Source organism: Vipera berus, assembly GCF_964194415.1.
Source record: "Vipera berus genome assembly, chromosome: 3".
NCBI lineage: Eukaryota > Metazoa > Chordata > Lepidosauria > Squamata > Viperidae > Vipera > Vipera berus.
The window spans coordinates 116,004,002-116,017,304 of NC_138204.1; the positions used below are offsets into that span (position 1 = coordinate 116,004,002).

General features: G+C 36.5%; 1 protein-coding gene across 2 annotated transcripts in view; it reads right to left on the reverse strand.

Annotated features, from left to right (window-relative positions):
- The window catches only part of FIRRM (FIGNL1 interacting regulator of recombination and mitosis), a 37,537-nt gene that overhangs the window by 5,168 nt on the left and 19,066 nt on the right, over nt 1-13,303 (reverse strand). For both annotated transcript variants that reach the window (XM_081326145.1, XM_081326146.1), the window contains 10 exons: nt 13,147-13,276; nt 12,570-12,756; nt 11,893-11,975; nt 11,588-11,639; nt 10,319-10,408; nt 8,599-8,784; nt 7,227-7,349; nt 4,483-4,578; nt 3,122-3,235; nt 300-404 (listed from right to left, as the gene is read on the reverse strand). In XM_081326145.1, coding sequence (XP_081182271.1) covers nt 300-404; nt 3,122-3,235; nt 4,483-4,578; nt 7,227-7,349; nt 8,599-8,784; nt 10,319-10,408; nt 11,588-11,639; nt 11,893-11,975; nt 12,570-12,756; nt 13,147-13,276 — 1,166 coding nt within the window. The remainder of the gene's footprint in view (nt 1-299; nt 405-3,121; nt 3,236-4,482; nt 4,579-7,226; nt 7,350-8,598; nt 8,785-10,318; nt 10,409-11,587; nt 11,640-11,892; nt 11,976-12,569; nt 12,757-13,146; nt 13,277-13,303) is intronic.

Here is a 13,303-nt window from a genome sequence, read left to right on the forward strand (position 1 = left end):
AAGGCAAAAATCTAGCCTTCCTCTACAATTTCCTCACCACCTCCAAACCTCTGATTATGAAATATAATTCTGCCTTTTCCCAAAACTGTGGTACATGCATATATTTTGAATTTGCACTTTGGGCAAGGCAAATGTTTCTGCTGCTTCTAATTTCTCCAAATTTCATTACATACCAGTCCTCTAAAGGACAGGTTCTGCTTCATAAATGGATTTCATCCTGAGTTACAGTAATTACTTGCAACAATTTGAAACAACTTAACTTGGACTTTCCAAAACTTGAAAAACACAATTGGACTTACCTCTGCAAATTGAGTGAATGACTCTATGGCATGCTGTTGTATTAGCCAGCTATTGTTAGCCAGTAAAGAACCAAACAAACAGGATAAGCTGGACAGAAATTGAACCTAACCAATGAATAGTACAATTAGTTTGGTTTAAATCTCTACATTAAAATAGTTACTATGGAGATTGACCTATATAATTCATCTCCAGTTCCAGAATTAAATCATGACAGCAATTGCTAGTAACAAATGGCATTTCACTCCCTCCAGAACAAACCAACAAACTTGCAATACGATATTGCAGCTGTTAAAATGTATTCACGTATACCAAACTATATATTCATCAGGGAAGTAAAGAAATGGAAATATCTTACACATTAATGACTGTTAGTTTAAAATAAATTAAGAATCAAGCCCAGATGAAGTGTTTTCACCAAATTTCTGCCCCTATGAAAAAAAACTAAGGCTATATACCATGTTTTCCCGAAAATAAGACCGGGTCTTTTTTTTTTGCCTCCAAAAGAGACCACCAGGTCTTTTTGGGGGGCGGGGAGGGGTGTTGTCTTTTATACTCACTTCCGGAACCGATAGCCCCACCCAGCTGGTCCACTTCTTCTGTGGCTGAAGAAAAGAAGCAGCTTCATTCTGCAGGTGGGAATGGAGCTCCGGCCTGCATTTTGCAGTCAGGCCTTTCTGCAAGACCTCTGCAGCCGATTGAATCCACAGCTCGGTATTCGGCTGCAGTGGCCTTCCAGAAAGGCCTGTGACTGAGAAATCCAGGCCTGGCTGCAGAGGAGGCTGCAGAAGAAGTGGGCTGGCGAGGAGAGGCCTGGCTGCAAGGAAAGTGGGTGCAGGATGCATGGGGCAGCTCCACACGCCCACCCCAGCTTGATTTTTAGGCATGCGCCTTGCCCCAAAACTGGGGCTTATTTTGGGGGTAGGGTTTATATTAGGCCCATCTCCAAAAATCAAGCTAGGACTTATTTTCAAGGTAGGCCTTACTTTCAAAGAACTTTGAGACATTGTTTACCTTAAAGACTTTTTATTCGAGTAGCATAGCGTCGGCACATACACAGTCGAAGCCAAAATCTGAATTCCCCTCCCCTGAACACATAGTATCAAAGCACAATTCCCTCTTCTAATTAACAGTCATACATCACATTCTCCAATTAGTTTGAAATGCAGACTTTCCCTCCAGTTCTCCAACCCGCCATTTCTTATAATCTCTTTATTTCAAGCAACCTTGAATCACACACTGCTACAATATTGTTATGTCTAACTAATTCCCATACACATTCTACCCACCCCAGTATCATTCTAACTCTAAGAGTAACACACAAGTTAAGGAAAATGGCTGCATCTCCATAATTGTCGAAGCAAGAACATCCGATGTTAGAAGCGTTGACACATGGGTAGTATGTTTTCTTTTTTTGTGGCCTAACACTTATGGGCAAATTGATCTCAGCTGCTATATTTTTCAGTGTTCCAGTAATTGAAGAGAGAAAAACCAAACCAATATATTCCTTACTGCCAAATCTCTACCTGAGATTTACCTAGTCTTGCTTATTTTGATAAATTTGTAAGAAACCGAAGGTTACTTGCATTGCAAGTTCCATCAAAATGGATAGCTTGTTATTAAATCTTTTGGTGGGGAAAAATGGTTGTAACTTCTGAAAGATTGAAAGAACTTGTCTACATTTTCTGCTTTGTAAAATAAATGTACCTTTAATTGTAAGATGGATTACAAATTGGGGAAGTGGGGGTGGGAAGAAATGGGGAGATATGTTTATATGAACCTGTCACTCTTATTCCAAAGAGATACTGTGTCAACAACTCAGAATATACCAATTCAGACTATGGTTTTTGTTAATGCCACAAAGATAGGTTGTTTCAGACTTCTATGGGAATTCTTACAGCAGGCAATAATCCCTGTATGTAATGAAATAGAACATCTGAGAAAGATTTCCTGATTTTGACTCAATTTATTTTTGCTCTTCACAATGTCATCTCATCACAAATGTCTTGCATGATCACCCTGCTATATGCTTTTGATGTTGAGCAGATAGGCATTTTGAGACACTGATCTCAGATAAGATCTTTAAGGTTGTAGAGTTCTCTTTAGTTCTGGGATATAGATATCTGCAGGAATATTTCCTATTAACATCAAGAAAATTGCTTCCTTTGACACTTAAGGTTTGTCTTTGCTATTATGGCCTAAGGCAAGCATTCTCATTTCATTCTAACTTCTCGTTAAGTAAGTTCTTCCATATAATGTATTACCAGTAAACTAAATTGGCCCCCTCATCTTCATATTCTGCCAGAACAACTGGTTTGTCCATGCCTTTCTATGGATAGATTTACCCAAACTTTGCTTGACCTAAAACAATTACTTTATCATACCAACTAGATAGTTAATTTAGATGTCACTTTAAGACATACAGTTTTGTAACTTCAATAATTATAACAGCTCATATTATCTTAATACATGTACATGATGCAGATATAACAAGAGGACAGACTGGTTATGTGTAAATGTTAGCACACTTTCCCTCTCCCCTGGAGGTGTACGTAGCCTCTACATTGGTTACTGAAGACTGGGAGGGAATTCTGCCTTCTGTCAAAACATTTCTCAGCTTTAGGACATTTTATCTAAATGTAGGTCTGCGTGCTTGACTGCATGGAGCTCAAAGAACAATCATTATACCTCTTTGTATTAATATAGTATTCAGAAGCCAGTGCTGAAAAGTAATATCTCAACTGCTATTCCTTATTTTTATTGTAACAGTTCCAAAGATTACATACAGAAAAGAAAGAACAGAATGACAGTTTGCTTTATTTACCTGGAAATCTGGAGGGATGACAGGTTTTCCCAATGAAGAAAGAAAATCTAAGACTGCAATCACAACATGATCAGGGGAATTCAATTGCAAAAGGGAATGTTGTAGTGAAAGTATCTATGGAGAAAATAAGTATCAAACATTAAAAAAATGCAGAAAATACATTATACTGAAAAATCTTTGATAACTGCTTTTTATGATCAAAATTAAATTTGCTCAGACATTTAACCTTTCTTCCTTTTTTATAAGATAAACTGCCTACCTTTAGCTCATGAAGACACTATTGAATATACTATTCAGTAAAATAATAAATGAGTGATGAAGCATTCTGAAAAACTCATTTTATGTAAGTAGCAGGTCATTTTGGACTGAGTTTATACTTTCTCTCATAACTGAAAGAGTCCTGTCTTGTTTTGTGAATGTCACATTCTCACACACATATATTATTGTTTGATTTGTTCTGATTTTATGCTAACATAGAAATGGAAGTCAGTGTCACCAATATACTGTAACACTACACCCATTCAAAATGTGAGCTTAAACTAAAATGGAACAAAATTACAGGTAGTCCTCTGTTAACAACTGGAATTTTATTATTGAATTTCCTTCAATAAATGGCACCGTTGTAAAGTACAATGTCAGGTGGCTACATCGATTAGAAACAGCAATAATGGTTGCCATCATTAAGCAAATCCTGCACTGTCATTAAGCAAGAAAAGCACACAGCTATATTTGTGACACATGAAAAATTAAGATTTAATAAACAAATCAAATGCATAGGAATAGGATGGTGAGTACCATTCTTGGTGATGGTAACTGTGGAAAAAATATTTTTAGTCTTAAGAAAAGATGAAGAAAGCAGAATTCAAATACCAGAAAAGATGTCACACAGAAGAAAGTAAAGATCTGTTCTTTATTGTTCTAATCGAAAGAGTGGATCATAGGAAAAAATAATAATAACGAATTAGAGGACCAAAGATTCTGATGGCATGTTAGAAAGAACTTTCTAACAGTGAGTGTTTTGATAGCAGAACCAGTTACCAGAGATAGAGGGCCCATCTTCACTGGTTGCGTTCAAATGTGGGCTAGCTGTCATTTGTCTCAGATGTTTTAATTTAGAGTTATTCATTGAACAGAGAAATACTATTTTGAGAAGGATGAAGTAGCTTGGCTTATTTTTTGCCAGACTTCCATAATTTGATGAGGAATGGCAGGAATGTGGCATTTTCACAATGCCATAATTGATAGAACCCCAGATTATTTATTTATACATTATGTATAATTTAACTAAAACTAGCTTTGAAAAGCAGTACATTAGTCAATTCTGTATCTAAATCAAAACTACCCACCAAATATTTTCTTACCTGAATTAGCAACTGTGGTTCTAATCTTTCAATGAACAGCTGGAGAAGTTGAAGTGTCAAGCAAAACGTCTGCTGGAAACAGGCTAGACTGGATATCTTAATTGATAAAAGTAACATTTTGTGTCACCCCAAGCATCCAATTTCACTGTTTAAACAAGATTCTGGAACTACACATGCAGTTGCTAATATTAATGTCAGGAAGAGATTTTTTTTTATCGCAGCAGTCAATTTTATTACTGATCAACTTATTAAAATCCACATTTTAAAACTTACAGAGTATCTACACTTCTTGTACAGTGAATTAAACTACCTTCTAAATAAGAGGATCCAGTTTTAAAAAATTATTCTCCATTGGCTTCTGAGATTTCAAGGATCATGGTAGTGATATAAGGAGAAAGGCTTAATACACTTGTTTAAGGGCTTACTTCATATAAAATGGAGGGGGGGAAAATCATCCCACTGAAAACAGTCATTTTGACAAAGAGAAATGGGGGCTGCACAGAACGTTTTTCTTCTGGCCCACAACAGACATTATTGCAATCGCATCTTATGTGATGTTTGATTTGTCCTGAGAAGCTATTACAATGAGGTAGAACTACAGGTATTGTAACAAAAAGCAAGAATAAGATGGGCGCAGTAGTGCAGCAGCTGAGGGATCGCGGGGCTCTGCACCCTACAGCCGATTTCTGCCTGTTAGGGGACCCTAACTGGGCCTGAACTCGCCCTGTAGATGCTATAAAAAAGGACGGAAGCCCCGCTGAGTAGGAAGATGGCGATTAATCCGATAGGTCCAGGAAAAGCTTTCCAGAAATCAGCAGGAGAAAGGCTAGCTTAACTTCAGAGTCTAGCCCAAGCTACAAGCAACCCAAGCCTAAAAGCACTATTTTAAGCTGACTGTAAACAATGTGCTTGGAACTGGGTAAGAACAGTGATTTTCTCTCTTCTACTTGATAATTGATTTTCTGGGGGTGGGGGGTGGGAAACAGCTGTGAGAAAAAGAAAACATCTTGGGCTACCCACAAAGAGAGAACTATAAACTTTAGGGGGAAAAATTGACCTTTCTGGATTACAAATACTTATTCAACTGTAACACTAAAGCTGTCTGTAGAGAAAGGAAAACCCTGATTTTTGGCTATCATGGAAAACCAGAGATTTGCAGAAAGAATATACCAAGAAAAAACAAATACTTTCCAGGAGGAGATATATGCTATGTTGCAACTAATTCAAACAACAATGATTTCAAACCACGAGGAAATTAAAAATAACTTTGAAAATATAAATGAATGCATCTCTAATTTAACTTTACAACAAAAAAACCTCTCTGAAAATAAAAATAGAGAGTGAGTAGATAAAACAGACAACTGATGAACCAGAGAAGAGCGATTTAAATATGGAACCTAACAACAGAAGGAAGTATGACTTAACCCAGGTGGAAAAAAACAGGAAATAACGGACACGGAAAAGATAACTTAAACTTTAAGATCACAAAATAAGTCTGAAGACAAGAAAAAAGATTTGACAAAATGGATTTCAGAGCTACCAGGAGAACTACAAGAACTTAAGAGACAAAAAATTGTAAGAGAAATTAAAAGAGAAAGGAAAAAAATTCAATCAATATGAAGAGATGAAACTTTCCTATAAAAACATCTCACCTGATTTGTCTTTTGTATCTACAACAACATCCACAAGACTATGGGAAGACTCTTTGATTCAGAGAAACATATTGATCAGGAAAGATGTCTGGCAAAATAAAAAAGGCTAAAGTAAGAATCAAGAAATTAGATGATGGGATCTATCAGAGGGAATATTTGAAATTTATCTGTTTTAATATGGTTAAAGAAATAGATTTTGGATATAAATGAATTTAAGAGGGATGAGCCCCTCAAGTAATATAGTATTTTTCCTTTTTTCCCCTTTGTGTTTTGTTTTTTGACATGAGAAATGTAAAAATGTTTATATAAAGGAAATGTTTTAGATACTTAAGTGAAATTGATCTTGAGAAAACTTTGAGTGAATAAAATATTTTGATTAGATCTAAAAGATTAGGAAATTGATTTACTTAAATGGAACACTTAGATTAAACATATGCTTGCATATGGTTAAAAAGAAGAGAAAAATTCTGGATATAAATGTACATTATAAGAAGGATATGTATTTTAAGTAGTATACTATCTTCTTATTTCTTTTTCTTTTCCTTTTTTAAGATATGAGAAATGTAAAAGTGTTGGGATGGCGTATATGAGGAAAAAGACAAATACTTAAGTGTAATGAAAATCTTAACCAGTAAGAATGTTTGTGGGGAAAACAAATTTAAATAAGAATTTTAAACTCTATGATAAGGCAATCAAGATGATTAGTTAGGAAAGATGTTTTATATCAACGAGGTTATTATTTGCAGAAATATTAGAAAAATGTCTATATTTAATTGTTATTTATCCAAATAATAAGAATTGTATTAATTCAAGGATGGTAAAAGAGAACATTTTTGGAAGAAGAAAACATCAAGCAAAGCTATTATGCGGATTATAGAATTATAGAAACTAATTGTTATTGTTTTTTTTAAATATAAATCCAGACAACAGGGTGTTTGCCAAATATTAAGGTGATTATGTAAAAAAAACGTATTTTTTTTTAAAAGAATAAGATGGAATATGATTTCCATTTCCCTAGCAAAAAAAATCGCATACCCCATTCATTCCATATAAAGAAGTCAAGCAAATGCAGCTGAAATTAGCATTCTTTACCTGCGTAGCTGGCAGGTGAACTGCAATCTGGCTAAGAGCTTCCACCAGCGCTGCTTGGTCTGCTTCCTCCAGGGTCTCCCTAGCACTCTGGCACATAGACAGCAAGGCTGAGAGCGCCATGTTCTAGCAACCATGGAAAGAATTGTAAGAAGGTAGAAATAATCTAGGAGTCTTCCTGCAACAGAACAGCTCCTCCAGAATGGAGTTCTAATGAAATAATCTCCCAAGATTAAACGCCTGCTGCAGTGCTTCTCCATCTCAGCAACTTTTAAAAGTGTCTGGACTTCAAACTGCCTGGGGAATTCCGGAGATAAAAGCCACCCTTCCTAAAGTTGCTAAGATTGAGAAGCATTGGCCTAGTACAAGAACTATGAACAAGCCGGCCTGGTCTGATGGGTTCGGGGTTTGGGTTTTAACATGGCTTTTAACTATTGTATTATTTATTTATTTATTTTTTATTTTAATCCCATTTATATCCCGCCCTTCTCCAAAGACTCAGGGCGGCTTACAATTTAAAGCACAAACCAATGTGCTTAGCAACAGCCTTCATTCTATGTATATGCCTGCTTATTAGGGCTTTCGCCCCGCCCCCCAAGCGGCATTATTACACAGTCAGCTTATTGCCCCTAACAATATATATGTATATATATATATGTATACAGTATATATATATATGTATACAGTATATATATATATATATATATATATATATATATATATATATATATATATATATATATATATATATATATATATATATATATATATATATATATATATATATATATATATATATATATATATATATATCGGGCATAATTATTTAATGTTTTTTAACTTTTGTATTTTGTATTTTGATATTTATTGCCCTGTACACCGCCCTGAGTCCTTCGGGAGAAGGGCGGTATAAAAATTTAATAAATATAAATAATATAAACTTAAAAAAGAGGTTTAAGAGGCTATAAAAAGCAAAATTAAAGTAAATCAATTAGATTGATTTTTTGGTTGTTGTTGGAATATTCTGTTCTCTAAAAGCAGCAGAAGCTATTTCTGTTTGCTCTGGGGTTGGTTTTTTTTTTTCTGCAGCCACAGAGAAAAATAGCTAGCTGCACTCTCTTTTCAAGTGATAAGCTCTGTAATTCAGAAGTCTCCATCCTTCATGCAGATTCACTGTAGTAGATGGTGCTGGATACAGTCGGGCCACTCCTCTTGTAAAGCCAGAAAATACTGTACCCCCTTTATGAAAATATTGGTCCACCTGTCTATGTGTGTAGGCTTCTCAGAAAAAATAGGAGGAACTAAGGAAGACAAAAATAATCCCCATGAGTTGTTAATTCATAAAAAGAATCCTTTGAGTCACGCTTTTTCTTACCACTTGTGGAAGTTCATTCAATGACTTTACACTATTCAGCCACTCCTGACATCGCACAAGTCCTGCCCCAAAAAGTTCACGAGCAACCTGCTGCCTGTGCAACGGCAACAGGGCCCGGAGAGAAAGGTGCTGCCACAGTAGTAGGTTTTCAGAATCTTTGGGAGGAAACTTTTGGGTGAATCTTAACTACGGAGAAATAAAAACAAAAGCATCGGATAAGCACTATATGAAAGTAGGAAAAAAAAAACACAATTCAACAGTTTACTCTTCCATCCAGGATATGACTGGCTACTTTCTTTCAAAGGTTAAAAATCTTCCCAGGACAATAAGTCTAAAATGTATTTATACTTTTAATGCTAAAAGAAAAGGCTATAAAGCTTCAGTCAGTACTATTAGATGCTCTGAGGGATGCAACTATTCCCAACCTTTGCACAGTGGTTTTCTGACAATCACTTCGATATGAGCCAGCAGTGTGCTGCAGCTGCCAAAAAAGCCAACACAGTGCTAGGCTGCATTAACAGAGGGATAGAATCAAGATCATGTGAAGTACTAATACCACTTTACAATGCTTTGATAAGGCCACACCTGGAATACTGCATCCAGTTTTGGTCACCACGATGTAAAAAAGATGTCGAGACTCTAGAAAGGGTACAGAGAAGAGCAACCAAGATGATTAGGGGGCTGGAGGCTAAAACATATAGGGAACGGTTGCTGGAATTGGGTATGTCTAGTTTAATGAAGAGAAGGGTGAGGGGTGACATGATAGCAGTGTTCTAATATCTCAGGGGCTGCCACAAAGAAGAGGGAGCCAAGCTATTCTCCAAAGCACCTGAAAGCAGGACAAGAAGCAACGGATGGAACCTAGTCAAGGAGAGAAGCAACCTAGAACTAAGGAGAAACTTCCTGACAGTTAGAACAATTAACCAGTGGAACAACCTGCCTCCAGAGGTGGTGAATGCTCCAACATTGGAAGTTTTTAAGAAGAGACTGGACAGCCATTTGCCTGAAATGGTATAGGGTTTCCTGCCTGAGCAGGGGGTTGGACTAGATGACCTCCAACATCCCTTCCAACATTATTATTATTATTATTATTATTATTATTATTATTATTATTATTATTATTATTATTATTATTATTATTATTATTATTATTAAAAGGGGTGGGTGGATCTGCCTAGTTTTCAGCAGAGGGTTCTTGTTTTGTTTTGTGAGAAGCGTTCTGATTTTTTAAGCTATGCAAAACCCATTTGGGGACTTATACAATACTTCCATGTGTTGGTTGTCCAACTGATGGGAACTGTGACACTAATTTCAGTAATGACAGGAGCCCTGGGAACTGCACAGAGACTACTGGCTGTTGTCCACCCTGCTCTAAAATATTCTAAATGACACCATGAGTAGCCAACAAAGGGCCCATGATAGAAACATGGAGGCCACAAAGAGGAACACTGAACACTAGCTGTATTTCTAGCCATCTTAAATATTTCACACCAGGTAGAAAAGTAATTGATAGTCAAATTAAAAGGGAAAGAACAGTCTTTCTTTTTCATTCCCTGTTATAATGAAGCATCAGAAATAAACTGCCCTGCAATAATGAGCAACCATATTTTACCCTTCATTGCAAAGGAACAAAAAAACGATTCACGTTAGCTAGTGAGTGGATATCCACATCGAAGAAAGCTCATTATTTATAAGCTGACCCACATCAGGAGAGACTTGCCTGGTGATCCGGGGCCATCAGAAAGAGCAAACGTCGTAACAGCACCCCTAAGAGAGAGACCTGATAACATTCAGCAGGACAAGCTTTTACCTAAATTTGGACACAAAACAGATGGTTTTTAAATGAAACAATATTTAATCAACTTCCTCTGAACGTTCAGACTCTGCACCTACGCTCAGACTGGCCTAATTTTAGGCAGCAATTAGCCCATCATCATCTCTTTAACATTTATAGACTGGCAATCAGAAATGCAGAGTGTCTGCCATAAAGACTATCTAGCCTAACTAACCAAAATCCCTTTCATATCAACCACTTCAAATGCATTTATTTTGTTTTGACAAGTAGAAACAAGAATTTTTTCATGTTCAGAAGTTTAACGTCAGAGCAGACAAAAGACAAGAAATGGCTTAGTCAAGGTCCCCTGACAGCTTAAGTAAAAATACCAAATGCATTTAAGAAAAAATGCCTACCAAAGTTAATCACCACTGAGCACTCCAAAAGCATTTCATCCAAGTAGCAACATTTCAGGGAAAGAGGCCCCCAAAAGAAACACTGGCTTGGCCAGGAAGGCAGCTTTAAGTGATTTGAGAGCACTCTGCTTAGATATGTTTCCCAGCGTCACCAAGTGCAGCAATCAGTTTGACTATTTTTTCTTTACTCCTATTTTTCTAAATTACAAAACCAGCATTTACCACTTTGTATATAAGCAAGTCAGGCAAAGGAGGGGGGAAATTAGCATTTTCCTATATTATAAAATAACATTTTCCAAAGTATCAAAAACTGTGAAATTAGACCATTGTCAACGCTGCAAACATTGGACGTTTTTGCCTTGACAATATAAGAGGCAGCCTTTCCCTTTAAACTGTTTTGCTTTTGAAAAATGAAGCTGGGGGGAGAGGGGAGGAGGAGAATGCTACCCAGGTTGTTTTTTTAATAAGATAATGAATGGCCCAAAATAGAATGGAAGAGATGCTTTGCATGTTAAACTAATTGGAGAATGTGACTTAAGATGTTTAAATTAAGGGAGGGAATTGTGCTTGATACATATGTTCAGGGGAGGAGAATTCAGTTTTTGGCATCCATCCATGAGTGCCGATGCTTCGTTCTCATTATTATAGACTTTTTGGAAAAAACAATGCTTGAATGTTCTTTGAACTGTCTCATTAGTCGGAACCATGACAACCATTTAAACTTCACATTCTTTGCCTGACTTTACTATTTTTGCTCTGTTCAAATTAGCTTTTTATAAGAAAACCAAATGCTGCTTACTACATGTGCTATCATAAATGCATGGTGTGCACACAGGTCTTCTGTTCCATACCTAGAAGAGGAGAAAGACAGCAAGATTAGTATATAAATTCACAACCAGCCAATCACTATTACTCTGGAATGATCTTTCAGTGGGAACATTTGAACTCAAATTGTTATTTAGTTCTAAGCAAGCACATTTTTAGCCTAAATGGAAGAAAATGGAATAACCTTCTTGATTTTCAAATGTAAAAGGTAAGTAGATAAGCAGCTCTTGTGTCACTCTTTGTTGTACACCTCATTCTTTTGCACACCTTTGATCTTACCGGACAAGGAAGCACCAGACATCCATAGCTAGGAGAGCCATGATCATATTTGGACCTAGTACGGTTTCCAGCAGAGAGGATTCCTAAACATTAAATAGATAACAGACACAGAGAAACAAAAAGTTGTTTTTTTTAATTGTCATCCCATAGTCAGTAAAGAGAAAAGGTAGACTCCCAGCCAAATAGAATTATAGAAAAATAGTTTTAAGATTTGACTAGCAGCTTTCAGCATATTTTGAAATTATATATAATAATTGTTGCATTAAGAAATCATGATTCTATTTGGGAGAAAGAGTAGACTTCTGGCCATGTATATCACATTATCACCATCAAATAACACAAGGCTACAATATGAAATGTTAGCCTTAGAGCAGATATATTCTGAGTAAGGTGTTAGTGAGATATATAATGAACAATTTACATGGATCAGGAGCAATAGAGAAATAGATGGAGGAAAGAGCAACAATGCACTGAAAAGTTGAAGCTAATAAGAGCTCAATTTTAATAATGATAATATAGTATGTGGCGTGTGCAATTTTTTACTTTTAAATCACAATTATTGATCGTGCTAGTGTAATCCACGTTAGTGAAGCATGATCTATCCAAATCTCCCAAAATAAATGCCTGATTTAAACATTCAAACACTATTCCAAGTTAAGAGTTGCAACATTCCTTACCAGTAAATGGAAATGTGACGCTGAGAGGGATGTTATAAAGGTACACAAGTGGATGCAAACATGGTGGTAAAAGGTGAAAGGGCCCTTGGTTTGCTCCGTCTCTCTCGTTCTTTGCAAGAGGAGAGGGAGGGAGAGCTCACTAGAGCACTGCTGAAGACTGAGCAGAAGGGCTGCAAACAAGGGCAACCTGTGAAGAAACAGAATAGAAGAGTTCATGCTCCACAAAGATCCTTGGTACTCATCCTCACATATCACTAAAGCAAATAGAGACTGAAGCATATTATTAAACACTAGATTTCTGGAAAAAACAAACTCAAGGATGACACCAATTACATAGGTCAAATATAAGTTAGTATGTCATCCTTAGCATTGTAAACAGATTAATTTAAAACTCAATGTTGAATTTCACTTGCTTCCTTAAAGCCAAATACTACATTTCCTTCACCAAAACAATGTAGTCTGTTTTCATAAAGCAAGTTCAGGATGTAGCAAAGTCTTGGCTTGTCAGCAGAAAATAATCAGGCTCAAATACATCCACCCATGCCAACACAGATTCATGGCAGTAGCAAGAAAGTACCTGGGAATCTCTTCTGGGAGCTGACTTCCTCTGTTCCACAGAGCCTGCACATCCTGGGACTGGGATGGTAACATGTCCATTATAGAAAGAAGAAGCTGAGACTGTGGGAAATGCAGCTCAGGAGAGAGAGCTGCAGTTTGGAAAAGGAGACAGCAAA